The sequence below is a fragment of the Oratosquilla oratoria genome, chromosome 8 (assembly GCF_046742065.1).
Source record: "Oratosquilla oratoria isolate Oo_2021 chromosome 8, ASM4674206v1, whole genome shotgun sequence".
NCBI classification, from domain to species: domain Eukaryota; kingdom Metazoa; phylum Arthropoda; class Malacostraca; order Stomatopoda; family Squillidae; genus Oratosquilla; species Oratosquilla oratoria.
In genome coordinates, this window is record NC_134784.1 from 34,807,138 (window position 1) to 34,827,093 (window position 19,956).

General features: G+C 37.8%; 1 protein-coding gene across 2 annotated transcripts in view; it reads left to right on the forward strand.

The window, feature by feature from the left end:
- Paip2 (polyA-binding protein interacting protein 2) overlaps nt 1–19,956 on the forward strand; it is a 32,186-nt gene that overhangs the window by 5,294 nt on the left and 6,936 nt on the right. For both annotated transcript variants that reach the window (XM_076189124.1, XM_076189123.1), the window contains exons 2-3: nt 13,922–14,107; nt 15,829–15,968. In XM_076189124.1, the coding sequence (XP_076045239.1) occupies nt 13,931–14,107; nt 15,829–15,968 (317 nt within the window). In that variant the 5' untranslated portion in view covers nt 13,922–13,930. The remainder of the gene's footprint in view (nt 1–13,921; nt 14,108–15,828; nt 15,969–19,956) is intronic.

Sequence of the window (19,956 nt, forward strand, 5' to 3'; positions counted from 1 at the left end):
AGGACAAAATGGGAAATCTCTCTTTACAACTGGGGAGTGAACTAAGATGAGGAAGAAGCAGAAACAGGACTGGTTTAACAAAAAGTGTGAGATAGCAAAAAAGGTCGGGCATGGCTTGGGGAAAATGGAGGAAGAGAAGCTTACAAATTAAGAATGACCAAACAAGAATTTGTAGGGAGGAAGAATTTTTTTTTTTCACAGATGTGTAGTAGATGGATATAAAAATGCATCGAAACTGTTTTACAGGTTTATAAATGGCAAATTAAGACACAAGGAAGTAATCGCCAAGTTAATAGTGGGTGGTCAGATCTTTGAAGAAGCTTCAGCTCAGACAGATGTAATGAATGAGAGTTTTCAGTCAGTCTTTGCAAGAGAGAGCACTATTTTGGAGGAAAGTAAGGGGAGCAAAAAGCCAGGTTTAGAAGCTGTAAATGTGGAAGTGAGGGAAATGGGACCTGACGGGATCTCAAACTGGATACTTAAAGAATATAAGGAACAAGTATGCAGACAGAATTCAGTCTTATAAATGTTCATTGAAAGGAGACATTGTGCTGTTTAATTGGAAAATGGCAAATGTGGTGCCAATTCACAAAAGTGGAAATAAGTAAACACAAATGAATTATAGGGTGGTATCACTGACCAGCACATTAATTAAATTATGTGAAAGATTGATTGATCAAATATCTTGAAAAAATGAACATTCTACCAGTATGGCTTCAGAACTGGAAGGTTGTGTGTGTTGACCCTTTTAAGCTTTTAATTGAGTGTGATTTATGGGATGCAAGAAAGAGAGGGATGGGTGGACTGTATGTACCTTGACCTAGAGATTCATTTAATAAAGTATCTCACAGTCAACTTTGTGGAAATTGGAGCATATTGGAGAACTGAGAGACAAACTACTATAAAGGATGAAAGATTTTTTGAAGGAAAGATACATGAGGACAGTAATAAAGGATAAGATGTCGATGGAGAGCAGTAACGAGTGGAGTACCACAAGGTTCAGTGCTTGCAGCAATAATGTTTCTTGTCATGTCAATGACATGATGGAAAGAATAACAAGCTATGCCAACATGTGTGCAGATGATACAAAAATCATGAGAAGAGTGAAAAATGAGGAGGAGTAGACTAATGCAAAACGATCTAGACACTATTTTTGCATGGAGCCTAGAGTGGGAAATGAAGTTCAATTCCAAAAAAATGCAAGGTACTGGAAATTGGCAGTAGTGGCAAAAGCCCATTTTTAAACTACTCCTTGGGAAGTGAACCCATTACAAAAGCAAAAGATGAGGAAGATTTGGGAGTGTTGATAAAAGACAACCAGATACATGACAGACATACCAGCAAGATTGTGGGAGAGGCATATGGACTACTACAGAAGATTAAAGTGGTGTTTGACTATATGGATGAAGAGATCATGAAAAAACTTTTGAAACTATTATCTGTCTAAGACTGGAATATGCATTAGTAGTATGGTCCCTACACAGTGAAGGATATAAGCAAGATTGAGAGAATACAAAGTGTGGCAACCAAATTGGTCTCCAGCCTGGCAGATAAACCATATGAGGAAAGATTTAAAGCACTAGGTCTGCCAATTTTGAAAGATCTAAGAGAAAGAGGTGATATAATTACAGTATTCAGTTCACTAAAAGAGATAGCATTGACAGAAAAGATCTCCACATTAAAGATGGGAGGGCAATAAGAGGTCATGGTAGCAAATTAAGAAAAAAACACCATGTCTAAAGGATGTGAAGAAATACAGTTTTCCGTATAGATGCATTAAACCCAGGGATAGCTTAGGAAGTGAATTAGCCCAAGCTCAAACAATACACAAGTTCAAATCTAAATATGATAAATAGCAATCAAGGATATAGATTAATTTGGAACCATATGTGAATTGGAGGCTAGGTAGGACAAACAGTTACTTAGAGAAGAGATGGGACCCAGTGAGCATTGCTCTTTTTCCTGTATGCTATAAATAGGTTAATACAGCTTGGGCTGTATCATCTTGCTTATTTGGAGAAGTTACACATCTATATGGAAAACTGTGTATGTATATATATATATATATATAATATTGAATCAGAGTTGATAAATTTGAGGAAATTTGGCGAAGGGAAACTCAGAATGACGGTGGTGGTATTTTGTTCCCTTACGTTTCAGCTGTGTGCCTTCCTCAGAGAGAATGACAAATGTACATACATCTCACTTTATATACAATAGCTCCAGGGATTCTGTCTTGCTGGTTGTCATAGGGGATTATTGCTCATCGTGGGATTATGTCCTCCTGTGGGATCGTGTCTTGTTGATTTTGTTTCTGCTATTATAATTTTTCCGGTTGTTCTAGCCAGGTTGACAAATCCTTCCTTATGATTGTTGGTGTCTTCTGTACAGATGTGCGCTGCTTCTACTGTTTTTCGTGTTTTCTTATCGAGTCCTTTATTGATAATTTCAGTGTTTTGCCAGTCTTGGAGGTGTCAGTGTTTATCTATGTGCACAACCAATGAGTTGTGAGATCTGTGGTGTTTGATGTCATTTTTGTGTTCTTGAATGCGTTTTTCCATGCCGCGTGATGTCTCACATCTATACAGAAGACACCACAATCACAGGGAAGGATTTGTCAACCTGGCTAGAACAACCTGAAGAATTATAATAGCAGAAACAAAATCAACAAGACTTGATCCCACAGGAAGACATAATTCCACGAACAGCAATAATCCCCCATGACAACCAGCGAGACAGAATCCCCGGGGGTCTTGTATATAAGGCAAGATGTATGTACGTTTGTCACTCTCTGAGGAAGGCATACAGCCGAAACGTAAGGGAATAAAGTACCCCCGCCATTCATTCTGAGTTTCCCTATGCCAAATTTACTCCAGTGTGTATGTATGTATGTATGTATATTATATAATCACACACATACACTTCTTACCAGTTTGTTCCTGTGACCTTGATATCATACTTTCTGAATTTGTCCACCCCCTTAGTGATCTGACCAACTGAATTTCCTATTTCTTATTTTTTAGAAAGACTGAAATATTACTTCTAGTCTCAATTCATATAGTTTATATACAAGGCTGGGAAACATTTTGGTTGCTGCACTTTTATTATCTCTATCGTGATTATATCTTTCACTTTGTGTGAAGACCATGCTGTTTATTTCAATCTAGGACTGATTAAACTTTTATGATTTTTCGTGACTTCTTCATCCATGTCTTGTCTTGTTCATGAGTATTCCATTTGTCTCGTCCACAATAATGCTGATGTTTGTTGAGTGTATGCATTTACCAAATTGTAGTATATATACAGGAAAGGAGCCATGCTCATTAATTCCTGTCTCCTATCCTCTAATTTTCTAACATAGACTCAAATTCATGTATCGTTCCAGCTTAATCTATACATTTGACTTTCAATTATCATATATTTGAACTGTATTGTTTGTGCTTGGGCTATATCGCCTTCTAAGCTATTCCACATGTTTATTCATCTGTATGTAAAACTATTTCTTTACATCCTTTCAGCATGTGAGACCACTTTCTTAAAGACTTCCCATCATTAATCAGGAGAACTCTTCTATCAATGCAATCTATCCCATTTAGTGACCTGAACACTAATCATGTTGCCTCTTCCTTTTTGATCTTTCAAAGTTGATAGACTCGGTACTTTTATTCTATGTCATATGGTTTATATGCCAGGCTGGGGACCAATTTGGTTGCTGCCCTTTGTATTCTCTCAATCTTGCTTATATACTTCACTCTGTGTGGGGACCATATTACTGATGCATATTCCAGTCTTGGATGTATCAAGGTTTTGATGAGTTTTTTCATCATCTCTTTATCCATATGTATTTACCTAGTTGTATTTTACGGGAAGGGGAGCTATGCTCGTGTTGTTGCATCTTCATATCTCGTTTTATCTAGACTGTTTTTAAACCCGTGTATCGTTTTTGAACACATCACGTTTTCATTTAACTTGTTCCAAATGTCTATTATCCTGTGGGGAAAGGTGTTTTTCAGGTCTCTTCTGTAATTGTCTTTCTTGATTTTCTTTCCATGTCCTCTTGTATCTCTACCATCCCATTTTGATCCTCTCTGTCAATAATTTTTATGCCTTTCATGATTCTATAAATAGTTATCAAGTCTCCTCGCTCTCTTCTTTGCTCCAATGTCTGTAGTTCAAGTCTTGCCAGCCTCTCCTCATATGATAGTTCTGAGAGTGTTGGTGCCAATTTCGTAATTGTTCTTTGTATTCTTTCAAGTTCTGTTATACATTTTTTGTACTTGGTGACCACGTTGTCGCTGCATACTCCAATCTTGGTCTTTTCAAAGTGACTAGTATTTTCTTCACCATTCCTTTGTCCTGGTTTGTAAATGCCACTTTAATTGTTCTTATTGAATTATAAGTTTCTCCAAAAATTTTGTTTATATTTTTCTCAGGGGACATATTATTCATAATAATGATTCCTAGGTCCTTCTCTTTTTCCACTTCTTTAATTTCTTCCTCTCCCAATATATAAGAACCCAATATTCTTTTTTTGCTTCTTCCAAATTCCATTATACTACACTTAATGTTGAATTCCATCGCCCACTTCCTACTCCATTCCCATACTTTATTGAGATCACTCTGCAGTGACTCTCAGTCTTTATTGGTGCTCACTTTTTCAACATTTTTGTATTGTCTGCAAAGAAGCTCATATAACTTTCAATTCCTTCACCCATATCATTAATATATATGTAGAAAACATTACTGGGGCCAAAAGTGTTCCTTGTGGAACTCCACTAATCACCTCATCCCAATCAGAATGTTTGTCTGTAATCACCACTCTCATTTTTCTTTCATGCAAGAAGTCTTCCATCCACTCGAGTAGTTTGCCCTGTATTCCTCCTTCAGTTTCTAATTTCTTTAGCAATTTCTTATATGGCACCTTATCAAAAGTTTATTTCAGGTCTAGAAATGCACAATCAGCCCATCCATCTCTTGTATTATATCTATTAGTCTTGAATAGAAACACATCAAGTTTGTGACAAATGATCTTCCTTGCCTAAATCCAAACTACCTCTGATTTAGTTCATTGTTTTTTCCCAAATGCTTTACTCATCTAATTTTGATAATTCTTTCACAAATTTTAGTTACCATGCTTGTAAGAGAGACCGGTCTATAGTTTGTAGGATCTTCTTTGTTTCCCCCCCTTATATATTGGTACTATATTTGCTCTTTTCCTATCTTCAGGAACTTTTCCTTCCTTCAATGAACTGCTTATTAGACTATGTATTTTATTAGTTAGTTTGTTCCTGCATTCTCTCAAAATCCAGTTTGCCATTTCATCTGGACCATGCGATTTTCTAACATCGAGATCACTCAAGTGATTCATTATTTCATTCTTTGTTATCTCTTTCATAGGGGGACTTTCCCCTCCCACTTGACATCTCAAGTTGTATGTTCTCTCATAAACACTGATTTAAATTGCTTGTTCATAATTTCTGCCATTTCTATTTCCTCTGTGTATTCTATTCCTCCTTGTTGTAGTTTCATTAATTCTAGTTTGTTTTTAAGTTGTTTACAAATCTATAAAAAAAAATTTGGTAGATCTTTACATTTTTCTAGGATATCCTTTTCATATTTTCTCTTTTCTTCTCTGTGCACTTGTACATATTCATTTCTATAACCAGTATATATTTTCCATTTTTTGTTTTTTTTTTATCTTTCCCCCATTTTATCCAAGCTTTATCCCGTTTGTCTTTTAACTCGCTACATCTTTTGTTGTACCAACATTTTACATATACAGTACTTTTTCTTGTTTTTGTCGTGGAACATTTTTCCACTCCTTATAAATTTTTGTCAAGATTTTCTATTTCTCCACTACTGTTGTTTCCTCTTTGTATATCCTTTCCCAATCTGCTTTTTTGAAAAAATCCTCATTTTATCAATTTTTTTTTTCCATACATCATTCTTCCCTTTCTATAATGTTAATTTTTTCCCATATATTTCTCTTTATTTAGTTCCAGTTCAACTAATATGTGATCAATTTTACATATTGGCATCTTATATTCAATCTTGTCTACTATTTCAGGTTCTGATGTGATTATTAGGTCTAGTCTCGATGGCTCTTCCTCATTTCTATACCTAGTATTCTCTTGTATCCACTGTGTCATTGTATGTTCTATAATCATATCAAGTACAGGAGTCCCTCAAATAACGCGGGGGTTAGGTTCCTGAAATTACCGCGTATGACCAAATCCGCGTATGCTGACTTTCCATATTATATACTGAGAACCGTATGTATGTGTATGTGTACGTGTGTGTGTGTGCGCGCGTGTATGTATGTGGCGTATATATGTGTTTGTGCGTATATACATGTGTATGTGGCGTATATGCATATGTGTATGTGGCGTATATACATGTGTGTGTATGTGGCGTATACACATTGTGTGTGTATGTGGCGTATACACATTGTGTGTGTGTATGGCGTATGTATATGTGTGTGTATGTGGCGTATGTATGTGTGTGTGTGCGTGCGTGTATGCGTCTGTGTTAACATGTACAAGTAAGCATGTATGTGCGTGTGTCTGTGTTCGTATTTGTGTGTACATGCACGCGCATTCACAACATACACTGGTTGTCTAACACGTGTCTACGTGTGCGTGTCTACACGTGTGTAAGCGTGTATATGTCTGTTTTTGATCTCCCAAACCACCACCGCCAGTAACAAGAACCTCATAAGAGAAATTAAGATACGACAAGCGCAGTCATTATCAGACTTATTAGTTGTGTTCCAAACGAAAGAAACATTACACTTCAACAGGTTAGGGCGGTAAAATTGTTTGCGATGTTGCCATGTGTGTGCGTATGCGTGCCCGAATTGGCGCAAATTTTAAAACGGTTTTCTACATTTGAGATGGTTTTGAAATAAAATCCGCGTATGATTGAATCCGTGTTATTCGAATCCGCGTTGTTTGAGAGACACCTGTAGTACATTTCCCCACAGGTCGTCTCCACCCTTCACTGTCATCTCTTCCCAGCAGATTTCTTTACAATTAAAGTCACCCATTATAACTATTCTCCTTCCATCTTCCATAATCTCATTTAGTGTTATCCTTGTGTCTTTTAACATATTTTTGTGTTCTCTTCCCATGAAGCTGTTTTAGGAGGCACATAATTTTCCACAAACTTCCTGGTCTTCTTGTCCCTGGCCTCTATTTCCATCATAATCATCTCCACTCTATTCTTTCCATATGTAACATTCCTTACATTTATAACCTTCTTAATCAGGAACATAACTCCACCCCCTTGTTTTACTTTTCTGTTTCTAATCCAATAATTATATACACCATGTCCTACTCTGTTGGGTGGTAATGGACCTTTCAATTTTGTCTCTACAATTCCTATTATGTCTGGTTCTTTTTCTTTCAGGTAATCATTCAGTTCATTTGAGCCTGTTATTAATCCATCTATATTTGTGAAAGACACTTAATTTTCTGTTACCTCCATTCAGTTTTCTGTTTCCCTTCCATTTTTCTCTCCTATGAACCATTTCCTCACTATCATATCCACTACTCTCCAATAGAATTTCTCTTTTTCTGACTGTTCTGTTCTTGTTTTTTTCCCTTAGCTTCTATTCTTTTTTCTTCCACTCTTTCCTCTTTATTGATCTCTCTTTTTATCCATATATGTTTGTACAGATCACTTTCTGCCATTTCCCTGTTTTTGATAAGACATTCTCTGCAGTCATTTGTGACCTGAATTTAGCCTTAATTGGTCTGGTCTTGTCTATACTGTATTTCCCTAGTCTATACTGTATTTCCCTAGTCTATATATTTCTTCAGTTTCTTTCCCTATTTCTTGTTCATCTTCTTGAACTATTTTTAATACCCTTGTTTACTTTTTCTTTCTCATCTCTTACTCTTGTAGTCCTATTTGGATTATGCTTCTCTTCCATTCCTAATATAATTATACATTTCTTTTTATCTGCTAAGCCTCTTACTATATTTTCCTTCTCTCTCGTCACTTTAATTTCTGTGTCCTTAGTTTATTCCTTCATCTGTTGTTTCTTTATATCCTCCTGAACTTTTCTCCAACTCTTTTACCTCTTTTGCCATGGACCTTATTCTCTTTATTATTCCTCTTAATTCCTCATTCTCATCCTTTCCTTCTCTCAACTGTCTTTATAATTCTACTATTTCTTCATTTAAATTTTGGTTCTCTTTAGTTCTTCCAGTTTATCAACTCTGTGTAATTAGCATGAGTTGGCTGAATCTAACCTCCCATGATTCGTTCATTTTTGTTAGTTTTCCTCTAGACTTGCTAATTGAGGGAGGTTGTCATCTCCTTAATTAAAATCCATATAAATAATTATCTCCATTTTCTATTGAGTTGCTCTTATCTATATTTCTACTTTTGATCCCTTTGCTGACTTCTTCAACTTCACTTGTATCTGTGCACCTTTTGCTTACCCCCTTCTGACTTCCGTGGCCTGTTCCTCCCCTTCCTCATTTTCTTCCATTTTTCTCAATAATTGCTCCTCTTCTCCTTTTTCTTCACCTGCTCACTACACCATGAGCTTTCCCCTTCCCTACTAATACAACACAGGTACTCCCTTGTTGCTGAAATCCATGAAAATTGCATTTTATCTAGAGTTCCCATCTCTGTCTGCCCAACGTGTGTGTGTGTGTGTGTGTGTGTGTGTGTGTGTGTGTGTGTGTGTATTTACCTAGGTGTGTTTTATGGGAAGGGGAGCTATGCTTATGATGTCCCGTCTTGTCTCATTTTATCTAGACTGTTTACAATTCGTGTATCGTTATTGTACAAATCACATTTTCATCTTGTTCCAAATGCCTATTATCCTGTGGGGAAAGCTGTTCTTTTTCAGGTTGCTTCTATAATAGTCTTTTTTTATTTTCTTTCTATGCCCTCTTGTATCTCTACTATCCCATTTTATTAGATCATCTCCATCAATAATTTCTATGCCTTTCATGATTCTATTAATAGTTATCAAGTCTCGTCTCTCTCTTTTTTGCTCTAATGTCTGTAGCTCATGTTTTGCCAGTCTCTCCTCATATGATAGTTCTGAGAGCATTGGTGCCAATTTCGTAATTGCTCTTTGTATTCTTTCAATTTTTTTTATACATTTTTTTTTGTACTTAGTGACCATGTCGCTGCATACTCCCAATCTTGGTCTTATCAAAGTGACTAGTATTTTCTTCACCATTTCTTTGTCCAGGTATGTAAATGCCACTTTGATTGTTCTTATTAAATTGTAAGTTTCTCCAAAAATTTTGTTTATATGTTTCTCAGGGGACATTATTCATAATAATGACTCCCAAGTCCTTCTCATTTTCCACTGTTTTTATTTCTTCCTCTCCCAATTTATATGATTGCACTATTCCTTTTTTGCCTCTTCCAAGTCCCATTATATTACACTTCTTGATATTGAATTCCATCTCCCACTTCCTATTCCATTCCCATACTTTATTGAGATTGCTCTGCAGCGACTCAATCTTCTACAATATTCACTTTTTTTCAGGAGTTTTGCATCGTCCGCAAAGAAGTTCATATAACTTTCAATTCCTTTATCCATATCATTAATATATATATATAGCAAGCATTATTGGGGCCAAAAGTGTTCCTTGTGGAACTCCACTAATCACCTCATCCCAATCAGAATGTTTGTCTGTAATCACCACTCATTTTTCTTTCATGCAAGAAGTCTTCCATCCACTCGAGTAGTTTGCCCTGTATTCCTCTTGTAGTTTCTAATTTCTTATGTGGCACCTTATCAAAAGTTTTTTTCAGGTCTAGAAATGCACAATCAGACCATCCATCTCTTGTATTACATCTATTAGTCTTGAATAGAAAAACATCAAGTTTGTGACAAATGATCTTCCTTGTCTAAATCCAAATTGCCTTGGATTTAGTACATTGTTTTCTCCCAAATGCCTTACCCATCTATTTTTGATAATTCTTTCACAAATTTTAGTTACCATACTTGTAAGAGAGACCAGTCTATAGTTAGTAGGCTCTTCCTTGTTTCCCCTTCATATAATGGTACTATATTTGCTCTTTTCCAATCTTCTGGAACTTTTCCTTCTTTCAATGAACTGCTTATTAGACTATGTATTTTGTCTGTTAGTTCATTACTGCATTCTGCCAAAATCCAGTTTGCCATTTCATCTGGACCATGCAATTTTCTAACATCGAGATTACTCAAGTGATTCATTATTTCTTTCCTTGTTACTTTCATCCCTTTCATAGGGGGGACTTTCTCCTCCCACTTGACATCTCTAAGTTGTATGTTCTCTCTTATAAACACTGATTTAAAATGCTTGTTCATAATTTCTGCCATTTCTATTTCCTCTGTGTATTCAACTTCTTGTAGTTTCACTAATTCTTGTTTGTTTTTCATTTTGTCGTTTACAAATCTATAAGAAAATTTTGGTAGATCTTTACATTTTTCTAGGACATCCTATTTGTATTTTCTCTTTTCATCTCTGTGCACTTGTACATATTGATTTTTAAAACTAGTGTATTTTCCATTTTTCAGGTCTTTTGTCTTCCATTTTATCCAAGCTTTATCCCGTTTGTCTTTTAACTCACTACATCTTTTGTTGTACCAACATTTTACACATCCTTTTTCTTGTTTTTGTCTTGGAACATACTTTTCCACTCCTTTATAAATTTTTGTCATAATATTCTATTTCTCTTCTACTGTTGTTTGCTCTTTGTGTATCCTTTCCCAATCTGCTTTTTTGAAAAATTTGTTTTTTCATACATCAATCTCCCCTCTCTATATTTGTTTTTTTCCATGTATTTTTCCTCATTTACTTCCTGTTCAACCAATATGTGGTCACTTTTACTTATTGTTGTCTTTGTGGATAGGAGGTAAAGGGAACACGGGGTGAGGGAAATACTTTTATTCCTGACTAGTTTCGCCTGAGTGGCTTCTTCCTCTGAAGAAGCCAACAATAAGTAAAAGTGACCACATTTACCTCCTATCCACATTCGTCACAATGTATTCACATTGTTGTCTTTATTCAATCTCGTCCACTATTTCAGGGTCTGATGTGATTATTAGGTCCAGTCTTGATGGTTCTTCCTCATTTCCATACCTAGTATTCTCTTGTACCACATTGAGTCATTGTATGTTCTGTAACCATATCAAGTAGAACATTTCCCCATAGGTCGTCTCCACCCTTCACTGTCATCTCTTCCCAGCAGATTTCTGTACCCATTATAACTATTCTTCCTCCATCTTCCATTATCTCAGTGTTATCCTTGTGTCTTTTAACATATTTTTGTGTTCTCTTCCCATGAAGCCATTTTAGGAGGCACATAATTTACCACAAACTTTCTGGTCTTCTTGTCCCTGGCCTCTATTTCCATCATAATTATCTCCACTCTATTCTTTCCATATGTAACATTCCTTACATTTATAACCTTCTTAGTCAGGAACATAACTCCACCACCTTGTTTTACTTCTCTGTTTCTAATCCAATAATTATGTGTGCCATGTCCTACACTGTTGGGTGGTAATGGACCTTTCAATTTTGTCTCTACAATTCCCATTATGTCCGGTTCTTTTTCTTTCAGGTAATCATTCAGTTCATTCAAGCCTGTTGTTAATCCATCTATATTTGTGAAAGACACTTTTAATTTTCTGTTACCTCCATTCAGTTTTCTGTTTCCCTTCCATTTTTCTCTCCTATGAACCATTTCCTCACTATCATATCCACTATCCAATAGAATTTCTCTTTTTCTGACTCTGTTCTGTTCTTGTTTTTTCTTTAGCTTCTTTTCATTTTCTTTTCTCTTCCTCTCTTTCCTCCTTATTTATCTCTTTTTATCCATACATGTTTATACTGATCACTTTCTGCTAGTTTTCATGTATTTGATAAGATATTCTCTGCAGTCATTTGTGACCTGAATTTAACCTTAATTGGTCTGCTCTTGTCTATATTGTATTTTCACAATCTATATATTTCTTCAATTCCTGTCCCTATTTCTTGTTCATCTTGAACTATTTTAATACGTTGTTTATTTTTTGTTTCTCCTGCTTTATTCTTGTACTCCTATTTGGATTGTGCTTCTCTTCCATTCCTAATATAATTATACATTTCTTTTTATCTGCTAAGTCTCTTACTATATTTTCCTTCTCTCTCATCACGTTAATAACTGTGTCCTTAGTTTGTTCTTTCATCTGTTGTTTCACTATATCTCTAAATTCAATTTTGTTATTCTCTTGGACTTTTTTCCAACCACTTAACTCTTCTGCTATGAATTCTTTGTTCTCTTTATTATTCCTGTTTAATTCCTCATTCTCATCCTTTACTTCTCTTAACTGTCTTTTTAATTCTTCTATTTCTTTAGTTAGGTGTTGATTCTCCTTTAGTTCTTCCAGTTTATCAACTCTGTGTAACTAGTGTTAGTTGGTCAAACCTAACCTCCCATGCTTCCTTCATTTTTTTTTTTTTTTTTTTTTTAGTTTCTCTAGACTTGCTAGTCGGGGGGAGGTTGTCATCTCCCGCATTGAATCCATAGAAGTAATTATCTCCTCTTTCCATTGAGCTGCTATTATCTATATTTCTATTTTTAATACCTCTGCTCACCTGTTCGACCTCGTGTGTGTCATCTGCACACCTTTTGTTGACAGCCCTTCTGACGTCTGGGGCCCGTTTGTCCCCGTGCTCATTTTCTTCCATTTTCCTCAATAATGTCTCCCCTTCTTTTTTTTTTCACCTGCCCACTACACCATGAGCTTTCCCCTTCCCTACTAATACAATACAGGTACTCCATCATTGCTGAAATCCACGAAAATTGCATTTTTTTTTTTTCCGGAGTTCCAATCTTTGCTGTCAATCTGATGTGTGTGTTTGTTTACTTAGTTGTATCTTATGGGGAGGGGAGCTATGCTTGTGGTGTCGTGTCTCTGTATCTCGCCATATCTAATTTGTTCTTAAGTTCTTGTATTGTGTGTGTGATTCACCATGACCTTGGATCATGTGTTGGACTTGTGATCGACAGCTATTACTATCCTGAAAGAGAGCTCGTAGCTCATATATGATCAATCTATGGGTAATGAATTAGACTGACAACTTCACAAAAAGAACAGGAAGCTATTGTCAAAGCCCGAACTCATAGGATTACTACGGATAACATGGCAAGAAATCCCTCGATGATATTTGCTCCACCTTTGTAATCCTTTGTAACAAATCACTAGCATGCCTAAAGGGGTCCTTGCATTGATAAAAGCAAAGGGGATGTCAACCAAGTATTAGTTATTCAGTGTGACCATTTATAAGCACTTTAATTGTATCAATTCCTTGTTTGATAAATTAAATTATTTTTCTTGGTGTCTGTTCAATTCAGTCATGTCTCGGTGTGTGTATATATATATATATATATATATATATATATATATATATATATATATATATATATATATATATATATATCTTCATCGTTGTAGTGAGAATCCAACTTTGTTGTTCAGCAGATGTCCTACCCTTAAACAAACTGGTATATTTGCCAGATGAATCTCCCAGGTGTTTCTTCTCTTTTGCTTTTGTAATCGAGGCACTTCATTCCAGGCAGGTGAAGATGCCAGCACCTGAAATATGTTTTCTTTGAGTGGCTTATTTGGTCAAACTTGGAGAGTAACTCAAAACATGGTTTTGGCATCCCCTCCTTGTTGGCATAGAACTCCTCAGTTGTTCTCTCACTATTGAGTAATTCAGTTTTGGTCTTAGAGAGCTATTGTCCATTCCTAGTACTTTGCCATTTCTGGCACTGAAATTCATTTTCCACACAAACTCCAATGATTCCAGCAAATGGAAGTGGGATGTATAGGACTGGGTGCATGCCATAGCTGGCTACCTCCCTTATAAAGGGAAAGAAGCCATATTTTTACTTGTAATTTGCTTTGATATTTCAGATAACTTCCATGAGATTACCGCAGAACGACCAAGGGGGAGCTGGACAGGGGGGAGGTAATAACGGAGGCCCAGGTTGTGGTGGTCCAGACTTCAACATGACATCCAGCAATGGTTCTGGTGGGGAGCCAGACTTCTCAGAGTTCATGTGGATGGCAGAAGAGGACATTGAAGCATTTGATAGAAAGGTGGGTGAAGCAGTGCAGCTGGCTAAGCTTGTAGCAAAACCTTTTGAAGGGTAGAGGCTCTTCCCAGTTGACTGAAATCATGGGTCATTAGCTAGAATAAAATTCTCAAGTGTATTGACAATATTTGGTGAGTTTATAGTTCCTAAGTATTTGAAGAATGGAGTATATACCCAACTGAAACTGACCTTAATTACAACAAAATCCAAAAGTGCAATAAGCTTCATTAAGTCAACAAATGAAGGGTAACACCAGCTTTGAAGAAATTAAGGTTGAAAGATGGTTTTGTCAGAGACACTGTACCTCAGGGGTTGGTTGAAGAACTGTAATAGCATGAAAATGGGTTACTCATCTCGAGAAACTGGTTTAGTACATTTTAATGGTTTGCTTGAGGTGGACTGGCAGTGTAATTGGGGTAGAAAAGATGGGAGAATGGTTTGAGATCTCTTATGTTAGAGGTTTCGTATTCATGTCGTGTATTATAAGGAGGATTTTGGTGTCTGTATGCAGGTGTTCTGTTGGGTGGTTTTGCTGCATCCTGTTATAATTCTCCGTGCTTTATTTTGTATAGATTGTAAGGTATCTTATTAGTTTTCTCCAGTTGCTGGGAATCATGCTGTGGAGGCATATTGTATTGGGGTTCTCAAGAATTGTTTGTAAACTGATGGGGAAAGTCCATGCTTGCTCTTGATAATATGTCTGTTTTATTGTTTTTAATGTCATAGGACATTGATATTGGAGAGAGGGGGTTGCTGATTATATGAAATAGCATATCTATGGATGTACTGTGTCTTGCTGCATTGCTTCTGACCCAGGGCAGTGGGCAGGAGACAGATGACCCTTCATCCAATAAGAGCCAAGATGAGGAGGAGGAAAGGGTGGTGGATGGGAGTGGAATGGGTGGGAGTGGGTGCATGTTTTTGACTTGGCTACCCCTTATAAGGGGGAACAAGTCCTTCATATATAGATAGATAGTTTTTAATGTTAGATTTTTTATATGCAAGCAGAAGGTCATGTATAAAAATTAAGACCTAGGATTTTTAGGTTCTTTTCCAAGGGAAGGGTTTGGCCACTCAATTTTAGTATTGGATTTTTTTATTCATTCATTATTCATTAATTATTGGTTATTCATTCATTCATAGTTGTCATGAGTGTGTTACTGATGATATCTAAGAGGAAGCCTTGATTCTATTTTGTCCTAAGCCATTGTTCTGGTTTGTGTAAGTAAGCTTGGGCGTTCTTTGCAGCTAATTTGTAGTTGCTATATGAGGATATTATTGTGAGGTTATCTGCATAGGTGAACACTTTGGTATTATGTTCTGGATCTGGTATTGAGGTTCACTTATGAAGAGGCTGAATAATGCATGTATTGTTCCAAGGGGGATTCCAGTAAACAGTCTCAGAAATTTGGTTGTTTTGGATTATTCTGCTCTGTAAATAAGAATTTCGTTGTGAATGTGCCACCATGATCTCTTTTGATAGCATATATCTGGGAACTTTATGAAATGCCATGTATGTCTGTTGCCACTAGTACTGCTTTTTTGTAGTAAATGTTTTCTTGTGTATAGGCCTTATGTTAACTTGTATGGTGATTTTTTATTGAGAAGTTACTTGAAAGGAAGTTATGGTTTCCTAAATAGTTTGTGCTTAGAGGGAATTTACCCTGTAATTTTGAATTTATTTTGGTCATAGTGATCCATAATAGTTCTGTTACATCTCTTTAGGTCCTCACGGAGATAGAGCAGCACATGGCCCTACGTGTGGGGCACATACTCAGGGATGAAGAAGAGGAATTTCTTCAACGGATGCTAGAAGAGGAGGAAGCCCGGGATACTACCTTCTATTACCAGCGGGTCCAGCAAAGGTACTTCTTGTGAAAATTATAGTGGTGCCAATTTTATGCTGTAAACTAACAATCCATGTGATCATGTTTTAGGGAAAATTGGATTCATGATAATTATTCATTAGAACAAGTTGGACAGTGAAGGTGAAGGAAATTTGGAAAGAGATATGAGCTATTTTACATCCTGATGTGGGACTATTGACGGGTTCCTGCTAGTGGTGGGCCTGAAAGAAAATGATCTTCCTGTACTCGTTTTCATAACCTGACAACCCCCTTTATGTCTGAACGAGTTTTGAATTTGACCCAAGATATCATTTATCAACTTCAGTAGTGTTTCTTCCACCTTTTCACATTAGAGAGAGCTGGTAAATGATGACTGCTCCCTTCTTCCCCTTGCTACCTGCGCCTGGTGACATACAAACAGCCCCACACTAATAAAAAACAGATAACAATCCAATTTTTTCCCCCCAGAATGGGGATAGGAAGAAAGCTATTAAGAGCAGTCAAGAGTTTTTACTATAGTTGTAGAGCCAATGTTAGAATTAGAAATGGAGAGAGTGAGTGGTTTAAAGTAAAGGTGGGACTTCACCAGGGATGTGTTATGTCATCTTGGCTGTTCAATTTATACATGTATTGGGTGGTGTGAGGAGTAAATGCAAGGGAGGGGATTGGAGATGGTTAAAGAAAATGGGAGATATGCTAGTTTATGCTGATGACACTGCACTTGTGGCAGGATCAGAGGAGGGATTAAGGAAATTAGTGACATAGTTTGGGAAGGTGTGCGAAAGAAGGAAGTTGAAGATAAATATGGGTAAAATTAAGGTGATGAGATGTGCAGCAAATTGGAAGTGAGTATTAAGGGAGAGAGACTGGAGGACGTAGATAGTTTTAGATACTTGGGTGTGAATGTAGCAGGAAAGGGAAGAATGGGGGTGGAGGTGGAATGTAGATTAAAAGAAGCAAGTAAATGCCTTGGAGGATTGAAAAGTGTAATGAGAAATAGACTTTTGGGAATGGATGCTAATAGGAGATTGTATGAAGCAGTGATTATGCCAACAGCACTGTATGGGACAGAAACATGGAACATAGAGAGGAAGAGTTTAAATGTGTTTGAGATGAAATGCCTGAGAAGTATGGTAGGATTCACTAGGCTGGATAGCGTGAGAAACAAGGAGGTGAGGAGGAGAGTGGGGGTGGAAAGGAAGTTGGGAGATAGGGTTGATGAAAGAGTATTGGAATAGTTTGGACACAAGGAAAGAATGAGTGAAGAAAGATTAGTAAATGAGGTGTGGAAGGAGTGGGCATGAGGGGCGATCAAGGGCGAGATGGATGGATGGGGTAAAAGGGTCATTGGGAAAGAGGGGAATGTCTGTTAAAGAAGAGAGAAGACTGAAGATAGGGGTGAGTGGAGAATGGTTGTGTATGGATGATGCTGTGATGCATGGAAGGGAGTGGGTGGGGGATAGGGTTAGGAGTATGTGTGAATGATATTTTGATGCAGCTTGAAGGGATTTCTCCCTGTCTTCTCTTTTTCTGCATGAGGGGACAGAGATGGGGGGGTCACCAATTAAATGACGTGGCCTTGCTGTGTATGTGCTGTGTCTTGCTACATTGATTCTGATCCCAGGCAGTGAGTGAGATGCAGAGATAACCTGTAATCCATGAGGAGCCAAGATAAGAGGGAGGGAGTGGATTATGTGGGGATGGTATGTGTGGGAGTAGATTTTGATTTTATGTCTTTGTTTTTGGCTATCTCCCTTGTAAGGGGGAAAAAGCTGTTGGTATATGTATGTATGTATATCTTTTGAATCTCCATCATTGTCCAAACCTTGAACTCTTCAAGGTTATTATCTTGCCATGTGAAGTGGTTCTCAGAATTGTCTACCAAGCTGAATTGAATTGTTTGTTATTTTGAGATGTTAAATGGGGCCAGTTTTCTTTATGACTTTGAGTGTGCTGAGGAAGGTTGGGGGCTGCCAGATAATGAAGTGGTGGGTGTAAACAAGCTATGGATCTGAGTAACTGCTAGTGGTGATCCTGTGATATGGTCATCAAAAAGGATATTCATCCTGTCACTGTTTTTCAAAATCCATCAACATCTTTGGAAGCTCGCTGGCTGAGCGGGATAGGCCGTTGTTACTTGCGGCGAAGGTCGAGTGGATGGCGGTTCGAATCCTGCCACCGGTGAAGTTGAACCAAGGGCATGGATCGTTAAATTCCACGCTACAAAGCCCTCTGTGAGGGGCACTACCCTAGCCTGGTAGGGTGGAGTTTGTGACATTAAACCATATCATATCATCAATACCTTTGCCTCCATTTCGAATTGCACCCCTGAGGGGCTAACACTCAGTCTCCAGATCAGGCCATCTCTATCAACATGACCATTTTTCCTCCTGTTACCCTCATAGAGGAGTTGACAGCCAGTGGATGCACCCTCTCTTCCTTCTTGTCCAGTACAGACAACTTCTCAGAAAGATTTGTGGGAAGGCCAGGGGCTTGTTGCTGGTTGCTTTAGAGGTGTGGATTTCTTCCTCTCCCTTCTCTCCCCAAAACACACAATATGGGGTTATTGACTGCATATAGTTTATGGATGCTAGTGACAACCCCCACATGCAGCCCTGAGCAGCTGGCAGGTCTCTTGATCAAACCCAAAATATCTCTTGATCAATTTCAGCTATATTTCTTACACTTTTTCACACATGGATAAGTGACAACTGGCAACTACTCTCCTCCCCCAACCTCTGAGCCAGTGACATAGAAATAGTCCTGCACCCTGATATAACACAGACAACAGTGCAAAGTTTTTCCTGAAGGGATCTGTGGAAGGTTCCAGAGATGTTGCCAGCCACTGTGTGACTGAGGTTTTCCACTTGATAAAGCTTGAGGGTACAATTGATTGATTGACATCCCAAAGGATCAGAGTCTTGCCCAGGATGTAGGTGAAGGAGGTTGACAGGTTTTGAAAATGAGCACTGATAGGATTGTTCTGTTTGCTGTACATCTTGAAGGACCACCACAAGCAGTTGCCTGTCATTGGTACCAGTATTTACTTTAATTTCTTAACACTGTGGCGAACTGTAAGGATTTTGCTTCTGCAAAGGACAGGCGACTTTATGCACATAAGAGAGTGAACCTAATCCTGAAGGTGGCCTCAATCAGTTGGGAACACCATTGGGAGGGAACTGCGTAAAACTGCTTGTCCTTGACCAGAAATGACAGTTCTGAAGGCATGTCGCCATATTAATGGGGTTAGTTCATCTGTACAGCCTATTCAGTTTTTATGCTTTGAAGTTTAACCTCTCGAATATGGTGATGCCTGTGTATACCTCATGAACCGCGAGTGGGGTGTACGAGAATGCTGGCGTCAGCTTTCTTTTTATATTCATTTTGTAGTCGTAGCTGAGTGACCCCCTTATTCAGTGAACAGGCTTGATCACATTTTCTGTGGTATTTATTTAGGGTGAAAGAGAACAAGTATAACAGCAGTAACTTTATATTTTGTAATGCATGTATTGTAATGCATCATTGTACATCAGGCAACCTTATACTGTATACCAAGAGCTTTTTCACCCTTACAAGGGAGGTAGCCAAAGTCATAGGCATAAATCCACTCCCACCCATTTCATCCCCACCCCTCCCTCCCTCTTTTCTTGGCTCCTCCTGGATGATGGGTCATCCCTGCATCTTGCCCATTGCCCTGGGTCAGAAGCAATGCAGCAAGATGCAGCACCACAGCAAGTCAGTTTCACTCAATTGGTGGAAGAAAAAAACCCACACACACACGCACATCCCCTCGTGTAGAAAAAGAGAAAACCAGGAGAAATCCCTTTGGGCTGCGTCAAAATACCATTCACACGTGCTCCTCTGCCATCCCTGAAGTGTGTGGGAGTATTTGACTTATATTGACGAGGTTAAAGCCCCATAATAGATTAACTGGTTAGGTTGTCTCATTCTTATAAGCCTTGTTTTATGACAGTTGGGATGGATGGGAGTGGAGGTGAGTGCATGC